The sequence below is a fragment of the Pelecanus crispus genome, chromosome 2 (assembly GCF_030463565.1).
Source record: "Pelecanus crispus isolate bPelCri1 chromosome 2, bPelCri1.pri, whole genome shotgun sequence".
In the NCBI taxonomy this organism is placed as follows: domain Eukaryota; kingdom Metazoa; phylum Chordata; class Aves; order Pelecaniformes; family Pelecanidae; genus Pelecanus; species Pelecanus crispus.
In genome coordinates, this window is record NC_134644.1 from 149,832,214 (window position 1) to 149,850,552 (window position 18,339).

An 18,339-nucleotide genomic window follows, 5' to 3' on the forward strand; every position below is an offset into this window, starting at 1 on the left:
AGTAATCTGGAAAAGACTGTGTAACTAGACTCCAAATATTCTATCCTTGGTAACAGACTGCTATATTATTTAATTCCATATTTCTACCACATTGTATTTTTGCTTCCTAGTTTCTTAAAGTTTTCTGTGCATATTCATCTTTTGTTTCAAATTCAGCAGTCTTGCTATTATTTCAACTTACTGTAAACCAACAAATCAAATCCTATGAAGCCAATATAAGAAGCAAATAAAGCAAGAGAATCTTGGGACAAATGATGACAGAAACACAAAATTAGGCTGAATTTATTTCTTTTATGTTTTGCCAAATGGCTGTAAATGGGGAATAGTCTTGATTTTATTTTTAAAGATCTAATTCTTTGGAGAAGATTAACAATACTTTTGACGTTTTGACTAATTCTGTTACAGTTTGGCCTCTCTGTCCAGATAATGTGAGAATCTTGAAAGAATGTACAGAGTCTGAGTGCGCGCAAGGACAAGTTTTGTTTTGTAAGGACTTTATGGTGCTGGAAAAGGGGATTTAATTGAATGGATGAATTGCTGCCCTTGATGAAGAGAAAGATACAGGAGTGAGCCACTGATGAGTTAGCTATTTTCCATAGCTAAGCGTGAGATTGAGATGTACAGTTTCCCTTCTGTTTTGCTACAGGATGTTCCATCACTCCTTTAAAGTGTAAAGCTTTGTGTATGAGGGGGGTTTCTGTTATATGTAGAATATACAAGTGAAAAAACAGAACCAAAGCATGAGGAGAGTGTGAGCCTATTATCAAAAGTTAGGGCTGTGATCTTGCTATGGGTATAGCTAGCGATTAATATATTCATGATTCGATTCAGGTACGTATTTTATGATTTAAGACAATAATAACAAACTAGCTGACCTGGTATGAATGTTTAGTTTATATGCGGTTGGTACAGCATCGCACGTGCCCTGTAGAAAATAGGTGGTCATGTATGTAGTTAGAGTCTCACAATATGTTTGTATGAGTGAGTAAACTAAAGATACTAAGACAACATTAATTTTGTGTTTCCCAACCCTAGATTGCTTTATGAGGTTGGTGTGAAGAATTGTGCGTTGAGGACGTGTGTATTCACATTATGGCTGAAGCAGATCTTCGTAAGCTTTCGTATAATCAAGTTTTAGGTTTTTTTTCTTTTAGTCATGTTAGAGTTCTTGTAATGTCTTGCTTACTTCTCCCTTTAGGAGATTGCTATCTTTGCCTGTGGCTTCAACTTGAGATGTGTCTTCCATCAGAACATCCAGTTTAGCTTGAAGCACTGGTTCTTACACAGTTTATTTGTCCTTGGGCATTTTAGCTTATCTTAGAGATAAGGGTTGGTAGTCCAGGAACAAGTAATGAAGCATGCAAGGTCAGCTACCACAGTAATAAGAGCTGGAACTGACCTGACACCAGCAGCACATCTTTTCATCCGTGCCTTGTAGTTTCTCCACATTTGAGTATTTTACTCAGAAGAGAAACTAACTAGCTGCCTCTTGACTTTTTTTATCCTTCCTTTACGCTTTTCTGTAAGATGTAAGCCACATCTGTTTCTTACTAGTCATTTGACGTGCACTTCTAACAGAGCAAATGCTTTATTTTTGAAGCCTTTCCCCTGCTTTTTTATTCATACTGTGATACTTCTCTTAAATACTTTCAAAGATGTGAAATCTAGGGGTTTATCAAAAGCAAAATCTAACCACTTTATTTATCTGAATCTTGTCAGCTGTTGAACAGGAATGTTGAGACCAAATAATGATGAGTTTTTATTAACATTAATAGGTTTATAATGGATTAATCTAGCTAGATGTGTTCAGCTTTTTAAGTAGTTTAAATATGGAGATGAGGTGAGCCAGTAGATGTAAAATCAGAAGAACAGGTGCTTTTGTTAAATAAAAAATAATAATAAAAGAACCGCCCACCTGTTCTCCTCTGCTAAACACCAAACTATGGTATTGGAGTATGGGTATGTTAGATATTAAATGGTCTAATTACCCTTAAAGTTTTGCAAAATGAATTCAGGCTTTGCTGGATGACTGCATTTTCAGAGAGAGTGTGGGTTTGAAGCAGCAGAAGCTGCCGTCGCTCCCAGGTGTTAGTAGGAAATGCCAGAGGTGCACCTTGCTTGCCTGTAGGTACCAGTGTTGCAAAGATGAAAGCTGATTCTGAGTCAGGGTTGCTTTGTGATCTCCTTAGCTGGTTTTATGTGATGCTTTTCTTTCTTTTCTTTTTCAAGGGGCAGGGAATGATAAATGCAAGTCAGTTTGGTGGGTTTTTTTGGTTTTTTGTTTGGTTTTGTGTGGGTGTTTTGTTTTTTTTTACTAAAATCCTTTTTCTTTAGAAAGACTAGCTACAAAGTCATGTTTGTTCAGACTCGGGGCGGGGGGAATCTTCCTTGCCCACCAGTACCAAAATTCTTTCTCCTGAACCAAATCCTCTTCACCCGGTTTTGAGCCAAACTCAGGACTGCTGCTCTCCGTCTTCACGTTACACACAGAGTCTGCTAGTAATTTATTTTCTATTTTGTTTACTTCATTCTTGCTCAGGTCTTGCCATATGGTCAGCAGCCTTTCCAGTTTTTGGTTATCCCTGCATAAAAGGGGCTTAATTTTCTTTACTTAGAATTTTTTTGATGTACTCTTTGACACTTTATTAAGCAATTTATTATGTAGATACACTTAACACATGGTGTGTTTTGCAAGCACGTAAACTTTAATCAGGTATATCCCAGGATGCTTAGTGTCTGCCGCAAATGTTTTCTGTGTGAGTTCATCTTGTAGCATTAGGAATATACAGGACTGTGATATTGCCTTGTGCCTTTGTAATGGTAATGCTTAGGGTCCATTTCCCTTTTTGTAGCAATCATTTGAACAGTCAGTCATTCCCTTCAGGTCCCAGTATCGTCTGAACAGTTGCTGGCTCTGCCTGCCTGTGAGAAGATGTCTTAATTCGGGTACTTTGGTTTACTTCTATACTCTTGGCAAAATAGTAGTTTGAGCATAAAAATGGCAAGATTACCAGGTGACTTCAAGGTTTATTTTTTGGGCTAGCTGGGGTAAATTTTGTACCTGCAAATGTTCATTCATTTGAGGTGTGTAAGCATATGTGTGTCTCAGTGGCTCATCAGAAGTTTTATTCACAGTTGTGGTGGAGCGTTGGGATTGTGCATCTGAAAGAAATGTAATTGCTACTTATATTGGAGAGACAAATACAGTTTTAGGGGTTTATTTTGTTGAGCATCTGGGAAATAACAAGGGGAGTGAAATCAGTACAGATGGTGATAAAACTTGAATTAGTGCAATTCAGTGTACAGGGCATGTTAGTACTAAGACATAATCTTGCCAGAAGACACAGGTGAATGGATTCATTTAAAATGAGCAGAAACTGTATCTGCTCAGTTGTTGAATGTAGGGTTTTTGTGGAACGTTAATACATGAAATTGTCATCGCTTTTTTTTTCAGTGTGTTGTTTATTTTAAGTTTTTTGGAAAGTCTCCTGGTTAACATGCTGGGTATATTCCCAAACACTCAAAGAAATATTAAACATATGCAGCAAATTGTTACAGTTTAAAAGTGGGGGTGAGGGGAGCTTTTTTTTTTTAATAGGGACAAAGGGAAAGAAAAAAATATATAAGATCTGAACTTATAAGTCTACATGAGTTTATCCCACTCAGGGAGGATCATGTGGCACAAGAGATTCTGAGTACCACGGTAACTCTGTTATTTCAAAGGTGAGCTACGGGTCACCCGACCTGCAAAGGTGATGAGGAGAAGGGGCACTGGCCTTTGTATCAGGTTCAGCCATAAACAATTGGGAGCAATAACTTCCTAAAGTCTTGCAACCTAATAAACAGACCTGTCTGCACTCTGAAGCAGCTCCCATAAGACCTCTGTAACTGATGTTTAGTATTTTGGTTTCAAATAAATGTTTTTACATATCTACTGTGTGGGTTATGTTATTGATTACAATATGACTTGTTATGGTTGAGAAGGATTTATTCTTCTAAACAAATAGAACTGAATAATCTCTCCCATTTTTCCTAATCTAGATCCTTAGAAAGTGGAGTTTGCCCTTCTTCCTCACCACATCTTCTACAGGAATTAAGTGGGGTTTTTTTCCAGTGTAGAAGACTTAAAAATCCCCCCAATTTTTTTAATTTTTCTTTAAAAGTATAGAAATACATGCCTGCTACTGTAAGTAGGCTCATAGGTGAAGATTTTCACATATTGGACATGATCCTGGGCAACCGACTCTGGGTGGCCTTGCTTGAGCAGTGGAGTTGGTCCAGATGACCTCAAGAGGTCCCTGCCAACCTCAATCTTATTATATGGAAAAATAGTATTAAAATTTGTAACCATTGATGTGAAGAATGTCTGTAATCTGGTTTGAAAGCTTCAACTCTAGCCCTTCTTCATAGGGTAACATGTAGGTAAAAATATGGTTTAATTAGAGATTTCCTTTGGAAACTTTATTCACTGGCATTTCACTGATAAAGTCAGAATTTAGTAACTGAGACAAAAAGACAAATAGCATATTTATAAGAACATTGAGGAAGCCTCTATATGACTGAATATTTTACATATATTGAAAATGCCTCTTGAGTAGAGACTGAAACATGAGAATTACAAAGTAGACCTGAAGTAAAGGGTTGCAGATGTATTGTTTCAGCTTACAGATTTACTGCACAGGATGGCCAGTACTGAAGAGCTGCTTATTCAGAGTTTTACCCTAATATTTCAATGTGCAGTTCTAAGCTTATTTTAGGATTTAGGACATGTAATTGTATAACAGTCGATTTCCGATCATTATTGTGGTATCAGAATGGTTCTCAAGTGTTCATTGAGTCTGTCCTCTTGAAACAAAGAGTATTTTTATTCCCTTTTTTTGTCCTGTCTGTGAAACAAAGAGTATTTTTATTCCCATTTTACAAGTGGGAAATGAAGACAATGAATGATTTAATATCAGGAGCATTTGCGAATCTAGATCCTGATTTATCTTTTTTTCCCCACACATGGGTTTGTTTTTTTTCCTGCTGTATCTGGCTTTATATACAACTTCACTTTAAAAGTGTTGACTTCAGCTGCAGCTGTGATGCTCGGTACTTCTGCAAGTCAGATCCAAAGATCTCAACAGAAGCACCAGAAAATAAGAAATATGTAAATAATGGCCAGATGGGGAAAAAAAACATCGAAGGAACTTGTGAAGGAACTTGTCCATTACCTTTTAGTGATCCTGTGATGTCATATGTTGAATCACTCACCCCAGTTAGTTCTGCACGCAGCCGTGGTAGAAGGAGCCTCTGAAAGGGAAATAATTGCTTTAAACAGTCATGAAACTGTCTTCAGCTTTCTGAGAGGAAAGAAGTCACTCATATCACACTGTGAATGTCAGAGGAACTTTGTGATTATTTTTGTTGGATTTTTTTTCCCTTTTTTTATCTCCATGAGGCATAGCTGTTCCTAAATGGGAGACGCTGAAGCCTTACATCTGATGATGCGTATTTTTCTTCTTTGCATAATTTGTGTGAAGTTAATTGTTGGGTTTTGATTTTTTTTTTTCAGTTCTCTTTCATCTACAGGTAGTGGTTGAAATCTTGAGTGTAGTGAGAACAAATAAATGTGCATTTTTTTATGGTCTTATTCTTCCTGAAGTCTCTCATATTAGTGCTCTTCAAAATAAATCTCCAGTCTGATGTTGAAATAGTTGAAGTAGTGAATTTTAATTTCACTATTTGTCACAGGGAAAAAAATGCACTTGTTACGAACTGTTCACTTCCTGGCTTTTCAGTGCTTTTCTTCCTGATAAAGAAGTGAAGTGTGGTATCAGAGGATTTACTACTGTAATGTCAAAGCATGGCAAAGACCTAAATGGAACTGACACAGAATACCTTTCCAGACATATGGAATGCTGATAGTCAGATATTCTGATTAGTATAAAAACACTTGATGTATTTTATCAAAAGGTTTATTTAAAAATAGTAAATATATCCTTTTTGAGTCTGTTGGGGATTGTAGTGAAAGTATTCTTTTTAATAATTCTATAATAATGATAATAACTTACAGAGCTAAGTTGTTAACGCTATGTTTTTATTTTTCTTTTCGCAGCCCACATACTGGGTGGCAGGATTACCAGCCTGGTGTGCCCCGAATTCCCACTGCTTGCATCTCCGTGGAGGATGCTGAAATGATGTCACGGATGTCTTTGCGGGGCACTAAGATCGTTGTGCACCTGAAGATGGGGGCGAAGACCTATCCAGACTCTCCTTCCTTTAACACTGTGGCAGAGATAGTTGGAAGCAAGTACCCAGAGCAGGTGAGTGAGAATATGCAAAAAGAAACTTATTTTGTTCTTTAAAAATATGAAAAAACACAACCAAAGAACAGCCCTTCTGAAGAAATCCCTCAAACAAGTAACTCTTAGTCACCTACTCTTCTACATTTCTGACATCTCAGCTTTTCCTTTTTTTTCAGGTAGCGGGTGTGAAACCACCAGGCTCAGTTCTAAAGTACTAGGATATATTTTAGAAAACTATAAGAATTACTGTGTTCTAAGAACAGGAAATTCAACTAAACTGTACACAATTTAACCTCCTCCTTTTTATTTCCCTGGCTTTAAAGCTCACTTTAAATAGTACCGTCTACATAGGCTTACGAAGAAGCATGTATGTAAGCGGAATTAAAATCCTATCACTGTAATGAATACAGTTATTGTTTTAAATAACAAGTAGTAAGTTAAGGTTGCCATAATGATTTGTGCTTGGAGTTTACTTATTGTTCTGTTCATAATCTTCAAGTGGTTTCTTGGTCAGGCAAATAAGCCAGGTTATGCTGTCTGGAAATAAAATTGTTTTGCCTGAGTTTTTCCTCAAGTGTAAAAGTGAATGCAGGATGTCAGTTTTTTGAAGATGTTTTTTCTTGTGCAAGTCATTGCTGTGTTTGGCAAGAGTTGTATGTGTGTTAGTTTGGAAGAATAAACCATCTGCGCTAAAAAGTATCTGCACATTCTGTTTGAACACTAGTTAGTCCTAAATTATTGGTTTCCATTTTAAGACTTTTCTTCTCGCTTTCTCTTTTCTTCCAACTTCTTAGCCAAAAATCATACAAACTAAGTTCATGGTGCTGAAGGATTTGTGCCTGGTATGAAGTCTTCTATGTCAGCTTACAACATGGAATGATTTTTCTGGCAGCATGGTTTATTGTGAAAATGCTGATGCAACCTCAGTTACAGCAGCACTAGAAATTGCTGCTGAAGTACATCTACTGAGCCACGATTCTTTTTTAAACGTTGTAGTTTTCTAACTTAAATGGAAAATAAGAATGACTATATCTGTCCTTTAAACCAGGCATAGTTCTTACAAGATTTTATTGTTTCTGAGATGGTAGTTCTGCTCTGGCTTGTGATGTCTAGAGATTCTCAGTGTTAGCATGAATGTACAGATTCAGAAGCTTGATCACTGGGCAGGGAAAAAGTAACGACCATCATGGTTGATCGGTTTACATACTGTCACCTATGAGTTTAGCTTCATGAAAGATATGTTTACCAAGTTAAAGACAATGCCCCAACTTCTGAATTAGGGTACAGCTACTTTAATTTTATGTCATCTGAATTTTTAGCAGTGCTTCTAACCAGCTAATAGGCTCTCTTTCCTGAATTATGTTTGGTGTATTTCAAAGTTACAACATTTCAATTCAGATTATAAAGTGTCCAGATGTAACCTTCAAAGATGCATTAAGATGCTTGCATGTGCTTGGTTTTTGCTTTACTGTCCTGCTCTGTTTCTTTAAGTAATGAAATGGATTGGGATCTCTTCACTTCTTCCACTGAGAAGCTCAGTTTTCTGAAACACTGGGTAAAGACTTATTTACAAGCCCCCTGCTGATGTTAACTGGAGTGGTAGTGGACACACTTTGAAAATGTAACCAAGAAACAGAAAAATAAAACAAGTGAATGTTTTAGGTTTTTTAGTACTCAGTTCCTCTTGGAGCCTTAATGGGTACTTCACCATGCTCATTCCACTGTGTTACTCTGGTAAAAATGGGAACCATCTAGCTATTTAGGCAATAAAATACATTGCAGACCCAAACTCTTACAATGCCTTTTATGCCAAAGTGTTTCAAAATGCATTACAAATCCAGGGGAATAGAAAGGTGCCATTTCCATGGGCCAAAATTTCAATTTAAAGTTTTGAATTGAAACAAAAGCAAATCTGGATCTCTGAACTCTGGGTGAGAAATCAGCAGCGGGTGGTATCGCTCTTACAAAGGTCTAATGCAAAACAGTTGGAAATTAGGCTGAAGGCTGTGAAACATAACTGGTCACAGGTATTGCAGCAAATTATAACTTAAAAAAACGGAACTTAATTGAAAATGAGGATCACTGTAGGATACTGAAGAAGTCTGGTGAGAAGTGATACAGTTCTAGATGTAACTGCATGTTAGGCATGTTTGTGTTCATATATATATTGACCAGAATTTAATATATTGCTTGATTTATAAATAATTCATTAATTCCTCGTGTGAGATTTTAGCACGTTTATTAATATAGTCACCAAGAACCAAAATCATATCCGTTACAAGACATGTTGAATATTATTTCGAAAATGCTTGAAAGGGGAAGATGATTTATTGGTGTTTTCTACCTTTTTTTTTTTTTTTTTTTTGCTTTATTTGACCACTTTTGCAGCATGTCATGTTCAGTTCCTCCTTCTTAAGTAATTTTTCCAGGTGTTTTGTAAGTGCTTTGTCTGGCTTCTTGCATGTAGCAATAGAGGAAAGAAAAGTAAAACTAGAAAAATGTTAAGGAAATCAGGAAAAAAAAAGTAGTTTAAATACTTCTGCCATATTTTCCTAAAAGTTTCCTTTATTTTAGACATAGTGTTCTTAAAGTCTTGTAATACATGCATTGTTTTGCTGTTGCAAGAAGTGTTTGATATCACCAAAATTGATACTCAGAATTGTCAAACTCACAAACCTTTGTTTAGGCACCTGTGCTTTAACACATTTATGTTTCTGAACAACTTAAAGCAATAAAAGAAATATAATTACAGCTTTGTGAAGCATCAAGCTCTCAGGAATGCATTCATCTTCAGAAGCGATGATGTGACATGGGTGCAAATGCCCTGTTGCTTTTTGAGGCAGCTCTGCACCCAAGGCACGCAGCTGCTTTTGAAAAGTTAACCCACTGATACTTCAGGTTTCTGTTCTGCTTTATCCTTTCTGTTTGGCCAGCCAGTAGCAGTAAGCAAATGCTTTAGCATCAATTGCTTCAGCCAGGAAAAATGTACTTTCAAACCTACTGTAGGTTGCAACTTTGCACTACCAAGTTTTCAGGTGGTGTAGAAAGCATCTGAACAGAAAAAGGAAATGGATTTTGTCATGCTGTCAGTAAAGTTCAGTGTCTCACCAATGTCTCAGTTCTGTTTATCTTTGTATTATCCCTTCTAAGTTAGGGAAGGGCTGCTCTCCCCAGACAGGACCCTTGCTAATGTCAGAGTGGGCATGACTCTGCATCTTCTGAGCAGAGACATCCACCATCCTTGCTGAGGTCCTCGTTTAGTGCCTGCTGAGGCCTGAATCACTGTAAGTGCCCAAAGGAGGTGAGCCTGTGCCCATAAGATAATGAGTTTAAGATCAAGCTTTTCTTCATATAAACAGATTGGAAGCAGTGGGACCAAACATGCTATGACTTGATGCCCTGGCAGCCTTTCTGAGCTTGGGATCCCATTCTCCCGGTGCTTAGGACAGCAGCGAGAGTGGAAAACCTGTGGGTTGTGGGACTTAACATATTTAAGCCTGTATCACTGCTGACAGTTGAGCCAAAGAGTTTGTGAAATGAGAAAGGTATGGTAGCAGAACCCGCTGAGGTCCAGGCAATTGCAGGTTACAGACATTTGCACTGTGTTCCTGACTGTTGTCTTGGAGAAGGAGTTTTTGAAGCCCACTGTTCAACCTGGGACCATGCTGTTAGCATCCTTTTGTACTGTATTGTGTATTGGTGAGATGTTTTATTTAAACTATGTAAGTTGACACTGGAGACTGACTGAGAAATTCACAAGTTAAGTAATGTGGTTTTCATTTGAAGTGCAGGCAGAGCTGGCAGTAAAACATGTTTGTCTTCTCATTTTAATACAGATGTAACATGATTGGTCTTAAGTGCAGAAGCAACTGTTCCCATCTCTGGGGAAATGCTATAAATAGTGGCTGTTTCTTGTTAGTCTGGCTTCAGTGTACCTAATGTGCCAAACACAGACCACAAAATACTTGATTAACTGAGAAAGTATCAAAGTGGATAAAGATGCAACTCTTCTATAATCCTGAATTTCAGTACCTTTCTGTACTGCATGTTTCTTGGTGTGCAGTGCTGTTTTACATATCTTATAGTTACTAAGCGATAGGGAAAACTGTTCCCTAAGTGCCCTACAAAGTACATAAATTTAATTGCTTGCTCGTTACTCTGTGATCTATCATAGATACTGTAGAGCACAAACGGAGGGGCTTATAAGTGGCTTTTTTTGAATCCTGAACAGCTGTTCCAGGAATTTACAGTGCTTTTTTGCCTCCTGTTGTTGTGTAGTGCCATATCTACAAAATGTACCATTTGAAAAGTGACTCCATTTTGAACACCACAGGCATAAAAGACCATTGAAGAATGTACTGAGCCAGGTTTGGACAGCACTTTGAAAGTAGTAGTCCTAGGAATGACCTGAGAAACAAAGTGTTGTGGTTTAGCCCCAGCCAGCAACTAAGCACCACGCAGCTGCTCGCTCACTCCCCCCACCCCAATGGGATGGGGGAGAGAATTGGAAGAGTAAGAGTGAGAAACACTCCTGGGTTGAGATAAGAACAGTTTAATAATTGAAATAAAATAAAATAGTAGTAGTAATAATAATATAATAATAGTAGCAATAATAACATACAAAGCAAGTGATGCACAATGCAATTGCTCACCACCCGCCGACCGATACCCAGACAGTTCCCGAGCAGCGATCGCTGCTCCCCGGCCAACCCCCCACTCCCAGTTTATATACTGAGCATGACGTCACATGTTATGGAATAGCCCTTTGGTCAGTTTGGATCAACTATTCTGGCTTTGCCCCCTCCCAGTTTCTTGTGCACCTGGCAGAGCATGGGAAGCTGCAAAGTCCTTGACTAGCATAAGCAGTACTCAGCAACAACTAAAAACATCAGTGTGTTATCAACATTCTTCTCCTACTAAATCCAAAACACAGCACTACACAAGCTACTAGGAAGAAAATTAACTCTATCCCAGCTGAAACCAGGACACAAAGATGCTAAGGTAATAGATTGTGAAGTTCTTTACCAGTCCGTGATTGATGTAACAAAACCTGTTCTACAAAGGAGACAGCAGCTTATTTACTTTTTAATTCTTCCTCCTGTCCCTATTTCAAAAGTCAGCCCTCTCTTGGAATTTGTGATACTGGGCAAAGCTCCAGGGAACAAGGGAACATGAAAATTGTCCAGGCTTCTGAACCTGTTAGGCATTCATGCACATAAAGGAAGAAATGGTGTTCCCCAGGGCTCAGTATTGGGGCCAGTTCTGTTTAATATCTTTATCAATGATCTGGACAAGGGATCAAGTACACCCTCAGTAAGTTTGCAGAAAACACCAAGTTGGGCGAGAGGATTGATCTGCTTGAGGGAAGGAAGGCTCTACAGAGGGATCTGCACAGGATGGATTGATGGGCTGAGGCCAGTTGTATGAGGTTCAACAAGGCTAAGTGTTGGGTCCTACACTTGGGCCGCAACAACCCCATGCAACGCTACGGGCTTGGGGAAGAGTGGCTGGAAAGCTGCCTGGCCGAAAAAGACCTGGGGGTGTTGGTCAACATCTGGCCAAATATGAGCCAGCAGTGTGCCCGGGTGGCCAAGAAGGCCAACAGCATCCTGGCTTGTATCAGAAAGAGTGTGGCCAGCAGGAGCAGGAAGGTGATTGTGCCCCTGTACTTGGCACTGGTGAGGCTGCACCTGGAATACTGTGTCCAGTTTTGGGCCCCTCAGTAGAAGAAAGACATTGAGGTGCTGGAGCTTGTCCAGAGAAGGGCAATGAAGCTGGTGAAGGATCTGGAGCACAGGTCTTATGAGGAGCAGCTGAGGGAACTGGGGTTGTTTAGTCTGGAGAAGAAGAGGCTGAGGGGAGACCTTATCGCTCTCTACAACTACCTGAAAGGAGGTTGTAGTGCGGTGGGTGTTGGTCTCTTCTGCCAAGTAACAAGCAATGGGATGAGAGGAAATGGCCTCAAGTTGCACTAGGGGAGGTTTAGATTTGACATTAGGAAAAATTTCTTCACGGAAAGGGTAGTCAAGCATTGGAACAGGCTGCCCCGGGAAGTGGTTGAGTCCCCATCCCTGGAGGCACTTAAAAGATGTGTAGATGTGGTGCTTAGCGACATGGTTTAGTGGTGGACTTGGCAGTGCTAGGTTCATGGTTGGACTCTGATCTTAAAGGTCTTTTCCAATCTAAATGATTCTATGAAATAATTTGTAGACCAAAAAGAAACCCCAACCCCAGAAAAAAAAAAAAAAAGACTCTTCTGAAGATGTGTAATACTCAGTACACTGTTGTTTTATGGCCTGGCATGAGTTCTATGTATGTTAACAAAATGTCTATCCATTAGTCCTTTGATGTGGCTTCCAGATATCCCTATGCTCAAACTAAATCATGCATACAATAGAGCTTTGAGTAGGAATGTTTTAAGAGCCTAATGCCATCACGTTATGGCTCCATTATCACATTTTCTACATGTGGATTGTTTTGCTATTCATTCCAAAATGTTGAAGCATTTATAAGTGCAGTTCTGTGAGCCTCTCTCCTGTGACTGTAAGCTGATGCCTGTCACTGCTAGAATTTAAGAGAATTTAAAAGAATTTAAGAGATGATTATGGAGATTAGGTTTTGAGAGTGCCAGCCCATTACTTCATGATAGCAAACTGATGGGAAAGAAGAAGAAGAAAGAGAAATGGTGAAAAAGAAACAAGAGAAAGGGTGAAGAAGGAACATTGGCTTTGTTAGGAAATGTTTTATTTTCTTTGAAGCTTTTGTATGACTATTTGCTGAAAGAAGTAGTACCCTCTGTGTGTGTGTGTGTTTTATTAGTAATAGGACTTTGTATTATTAATTGAGGGGGTTGTTTTTATAGTGTGCCTTATGGGAGTGGCAATACTGCTGTCATTTGTTCTTAAACAGAGGTCTTTTCATGATGAAAACAGTCAAATTAATATGAAACTGATAGGGAGGAAAATTCTTCTTTGTAACTTGACCATTTTAAAAATGTATTTTTTTTTTTTAACTGCCAAAAGGCCTACCAAATTTTAAGTCTAAAGTGTGTGCTAAATTTTGTGGTGTAGAGCTTGGCAAATCTTCTAAAACTTGATTTGCCCAATTAAAACCCAAGAGCTGACTGAAAGCATTTAATTATGCTGGGGAGAACTTGGCAATAGTTTGCCTTCTGACTCTGAATGACCAATATATCCTAAAGTGGCCATGTGTTTTGGAAATCTCAGTATCTGGGTTTGCAACAAATACATCTTATAAGTGGTTTGTACATACGTGGTTGATGTCGTTAAGGGGCAACAGTTAAAAAGGATTGTACTACTTCGAGTGTGAGTCTGAAATACTAGTGGAACAAGTGAATATGCGTATGTGGAAGAAAGATTCAAAACAGCTTACATCTTTTTAAAAATCATTTTTCTGATACTATTTTGCTGGAAGGCATCAGGTCAGGTTCACCAATGTAATGTGGCCTTTGCAATGTTCAGATGTTTTCAAAATGACTAGATCATATCTATAAATGGGCAGCTGAGAGTGGGGGAGAGGGCTGGGATTGTAGCAGTCTTTGCTGATCTTGGAGGCACCTGAAGTTGCTGGGTCTCTCAGCTTGGTGATGCCAGAGCAGAACCAAGGGATGTGCTCCACTGGGTACAAGGAAGCCAGCAGCTCTTTGACAGGATCCTCCTCTTGCCAGTTGAGGCACAGTAGCCATCACTGCATATGAGCTATTGAAACATGAAAGAAAAATGTGTTAGCTTTAGTTGCCATCAGCAACTGCTCTCTAGAGGGAGCAGGACCTTCTTAGAGTGTGCTAACTCAACTTGCTGGTACGCAACTGGTGTTAGCCTAGATTACTGCAGCACCAGGGTGACAATGGCAAGGGATGAGGACATGTAGGTGGCCTTCCTCACTAGAGTCAAGTGGAGTTCAGAGGAACTGAGTGCTGCTGTCACCCTGCTGTACACGTTCCGTTTGAATTCTCTTGATGTAAGCTCAGACAGCGTGCTTTCTGCCTTTCACCTGAGCCTGGGCATAGATACCAGCATATACACGTCAGCTGGCTGCCTCCCTGAGACTTTCTCTTTTTGAATGCGGTCTGGTGTCAGCCCAAAGCTACTTGCTACACCTTTGCTCTGTGCACTACTCTTTGGAACATTTGGTTGGATTTTAACTTCTCTGCTTCTTAATTGGCAGCCAACTAAATTGTAAGACTAGAAGTTAAAAATGAACATTTAGGGTGCTTGTTCTATTGGCTAGTGAATTTATCTGAGCATAGAGTTTTGTAGTCCTTTTGTGGATGTGAGTATAAGCAGATACACTGTAATATTTTTTTCTTCCCACCCATCCCTTTGTCTCTACTCCCACACAGCAGTTTAAAGAATTACTGTGGGATTTTATTTCAGTAATAAATTACAAATACACATAGGGTTTACAGAAAAGCTTTTTTTTCTCCACATCGAAAAAGTTATCTTACAAAAATTACACTGCATCCTTTTTTTTTTTCTTTTTTTTATGTTGGAAAAGACCTTTAAGATCATCCAGTCCAACCATTAACCTACACTACCAAGTCCACTCTAAACCAATCAAGGGTACACTAGACTAAACCATGTCCCGAAGTGCCACATCTACCTGTTTTTTGAACACCTCCAGGGATGGGGACTCCACCACCTCTCTGGGCAGCCTGTTCCAATTCTTGACCACCCTTTCCGAGAAGAAATTTTTCCTAATTTCCAACCTAAACCTCCCCTTCTTGCATTCTGATATGCAAGAGTATCTAAAGAGTCGTCCTGGGTTTGGCAGATGTGATGCTTGCCTGAGGCATGAAGTAAGAAATCACAATATTGAGGAGGAAGGAGGAGAGAAACTGTATCGTGCTTTTCATTATGAATAAGTAGGTGCCAGAAACGCTAGTACCAAGTGTCAAGGATTAGTCTAAAAACAACTATTCAGAAGTAGTCAATAGTCCTATGTTTGTATTTGTTAGGTGCAGACTGTATGATTGATCTTGTACAACAGAAGGAGAACTACCAAGATAGTTCTGTCCTAGTGATCTGCAGACCAGGAGATGAGTGTGGTGCTAAAAAAACCCCCCGTATTTTCCATGCAAGTCTGATGAAAAACTGCATGCCTAAGAGCGTGTGGGTTGGATGTAGAGGGCTGTTTGACACAGACCAGAGGTTCTCACACATGGGACCAATGTGGAGGAAGACCTGACAGTGAGATTGTAGGTGCAGCTAACATTGTTTGTTAATGGAAAGGAGGGGAAATGCTAATAGCAGTGAAATCTAAAATGTTCAGGCTAGGTCTGAGGTGAAAGGGGGAAAGAACTCGGTCTGCTCAATCGCACTGAAATACCGACAGTAGAGGTGTTATGCTAAGAAACATGTGGTTGCAGCAGCTGAGAGAGATGGTTACTCAACCGTGTAGCAGAGTATCTAGTAGAGTTTGTAGTTTTGGTGGACAGAGAGACAGTAGTCTTGAGAAGCACTGAACCAGCTGCAGAATTGTGAGTAGACTTGTTAATGTTTCATGCATTGCATTGCTGCTTTGTGAAGACAAGGAGTGGGGAGAGATGGTGAAAATTATAAGCTCACCACAGTTGGCATGGTCTTTAAGAGAATTAGACTCAAGACCTTGGTTTGCTTCGATAGTACATGCTTCAAACGTTGGTATCATTTGTTCCTGGTTTTTTTATACCATTGTTATATATTTTTTTATACAATTTCATCAGCCTAGGAGTCCCCTAGGCTTCTGAGCTCTTAAAGGCCTTGCACTTTGCCACTGTAGCTTTATTCTAAATGATGCAGAAGTATTTATTAAGGTTTGGCAAAGCAAAATACACTGTAAAGCACATTATACCAGTAAAATTTGTTCAAAGTTATTGTTAATAAAATGCTAAAGATCTTGTGAGGCTGGCAGGCATAAATCTTCATTAAGTCAAAGAATGAGTTTTGTTCATAGAGTTTCTCAGGTATTATCAGTGCTTATACTAATAATACATCATGATGTAATATGTAAGTTACCTAGAATTTTGTTGTGCACAAATGTAATTCTAATTCATTGTAACAGGTAAATGGAAATTTTGGACAAATTCCTGATTTACATGGTTGACTCTTTTCAATAGTACTTGTCAGAAAAGTAAACTGGTTTATGTGTTTAGGACTGAGATCCCATTTCTTCTTTATTGAAGTTGCAAAGAAAAAAAAGGGCATGTTACAGGGTCTTTAACAGAAAATGTATTTTGTATTACAGGTTCTGTAGGTTTGCTTCTTTATACATGCTGAAAGTATGTTCCTCACAGTCTATGTTTGCTTTTCCCACTAGTTTTTATTCTGACATTTATTCCATAGACTGGTTTACAAATTTGGACAAAAATAAACTAAAATGTGTATTTTTCTGGTAGTTATATAGTCCCTTGACATCTGATTTCTATCAGTGTTTGAATTTACAACCATCATTGTGAAATATTAGTCTCAAGAACAGTGTACAGTGTCCTGGTATAAATTACTTAGAAAAAAACATCTATGTCCCATTTCATCTAATCATACATATGTTATCATATACAGGGCAGAGAGTGGAATAATACCATGAAGTAAGGTGAAATAGTCTGTAAACCATACTGCTTTAGAAATTGCACCAAATCACTGGTTTTTTTCCTAGAGTGCATATAAGCACATAGAAGTAGGATTTCCCTTCTATTTGAAATATTTCAACTCAGCAGGGAAGAATACTAGTGCTATCTCAGTACTTCTGTATCACTTAGAATTCTGGGCTTTATTTTTTAATTGTGTGCCTGGTCTAATGATCATTGTGCTTAGTTTCTGCTTTCAGTGATGTTAACTGGACAAAGATTTTTCACATCCTCTCCATGTGCCAAGTTTAATGTGCTGCTTGTGGGAGAAGGTATTTAATGAAATAATATTCCTTCACTGTAATGGAATTTGTTGCTGTAAGCTCCATATCCATCTATCTATCTATCTGATAGTTTTAGGACACCTTCTTCTGTGGCGTGCTGCTCAGCAGAGTAGAGCATATTCTGCCATTCCAAATGGGAAATGCCTGTCATCCAGCTTCTTGCCAGGAGAGCGATTACTGAGTCCTAAAACGTGATGTCCTCCCTCCTCTTCTTTCTCCTTTCAAAAAATCTGGAAGAGGACCTGAGATTACATTATTCTTTGTGAAGGAAAGGAAAAACAAGATCTGGAACTGTTGACAAGTATGTTCTTCTCTGTCTTATCTTACAAGCAGATACTACAGCTCGTGGTCTGTTCTGCTTGTGTGATTTTTGTTTCTTGGCATTGTAAACCCGAATTCAGGGATGTCCTGGATTTATGTTCTCCACTTCTGCTTCAAGTCCACTCACCTCCGTTTATATGTTAAAGTGCTCCAGGGATCTGTTCACTTAGCTGGAATTAATGTTCAGATGATACTTTATTTGACTGTCTCTTAAGGCATTCTGCAAGTTGTTCTGCAAGTCTTCCTGGAAGACTGCAGCTGTTATACTGTGCATATAAATAGGCTATAGTTAATAAGCCTATTTATAGTAAGCCCAAGTCTGATGATTTTTTTCTCGTTCATTAGAGTTTCCAACCTTCAAATAAGTTCGACAAAATAATTGGATTGCACCCTTACCCACTAAGTATGGTGCATTTACTTTTTCATTGATTAATTTGGTAGTTTAATTTAAAATTGCCTAGACAAATTTAAATGCTGAGTTTCAGGAAAGAGATACAGCTAAGTATAAAGAAATGTAAATAAGCTGGCTTTGACAGGTTGGTTAAATTTCATCACAAGTGGGAAGGATAATATCCTACATTATATGAAAATATATGAGCTTTATATTCTTTTATCTGTGGACTTTGTTACGTACACAACTTCCTGCTAGAGATCAATGTAACAGCCCTCCCTGCCCTTGCAAAATACCCAGCCGTCCTTTCAGAATGCTTAAGATTATTTGTTGTACAAAGTCAGCAACACTCAAATTACTTCCATTTTCATTTATCTGTAACAGGTTTTGCTGTGAATTAAGAAGTCAGGGGATGTTCTTTGTCGCACTTCA

The 18,339-nt window shown here is 38.6% G+C and overlaps 1 protein-coding gene across 1 annotated transcript in view; it reads left to right on the forward strand.

Moving 5' to 3' along the window:
• Positions 1-18,339, forward strand: part of CPQ (carboxypeptidase Q) — a 157,466-nt gene that overhangs the window by 33,629 nt on the left and 105,498 nt on the right. Inside the window, exon 3 of the mRNA XM_075706260.1 lies at positions 6,098-6,305. Within this exon, the coding sequence (XP_075562375.1) occupies positions 6,098-6,305 (208 nt within the window). The remainder of the gene's footprint in view (positions 1-6,097; positions 6,306-18,339) is intronic.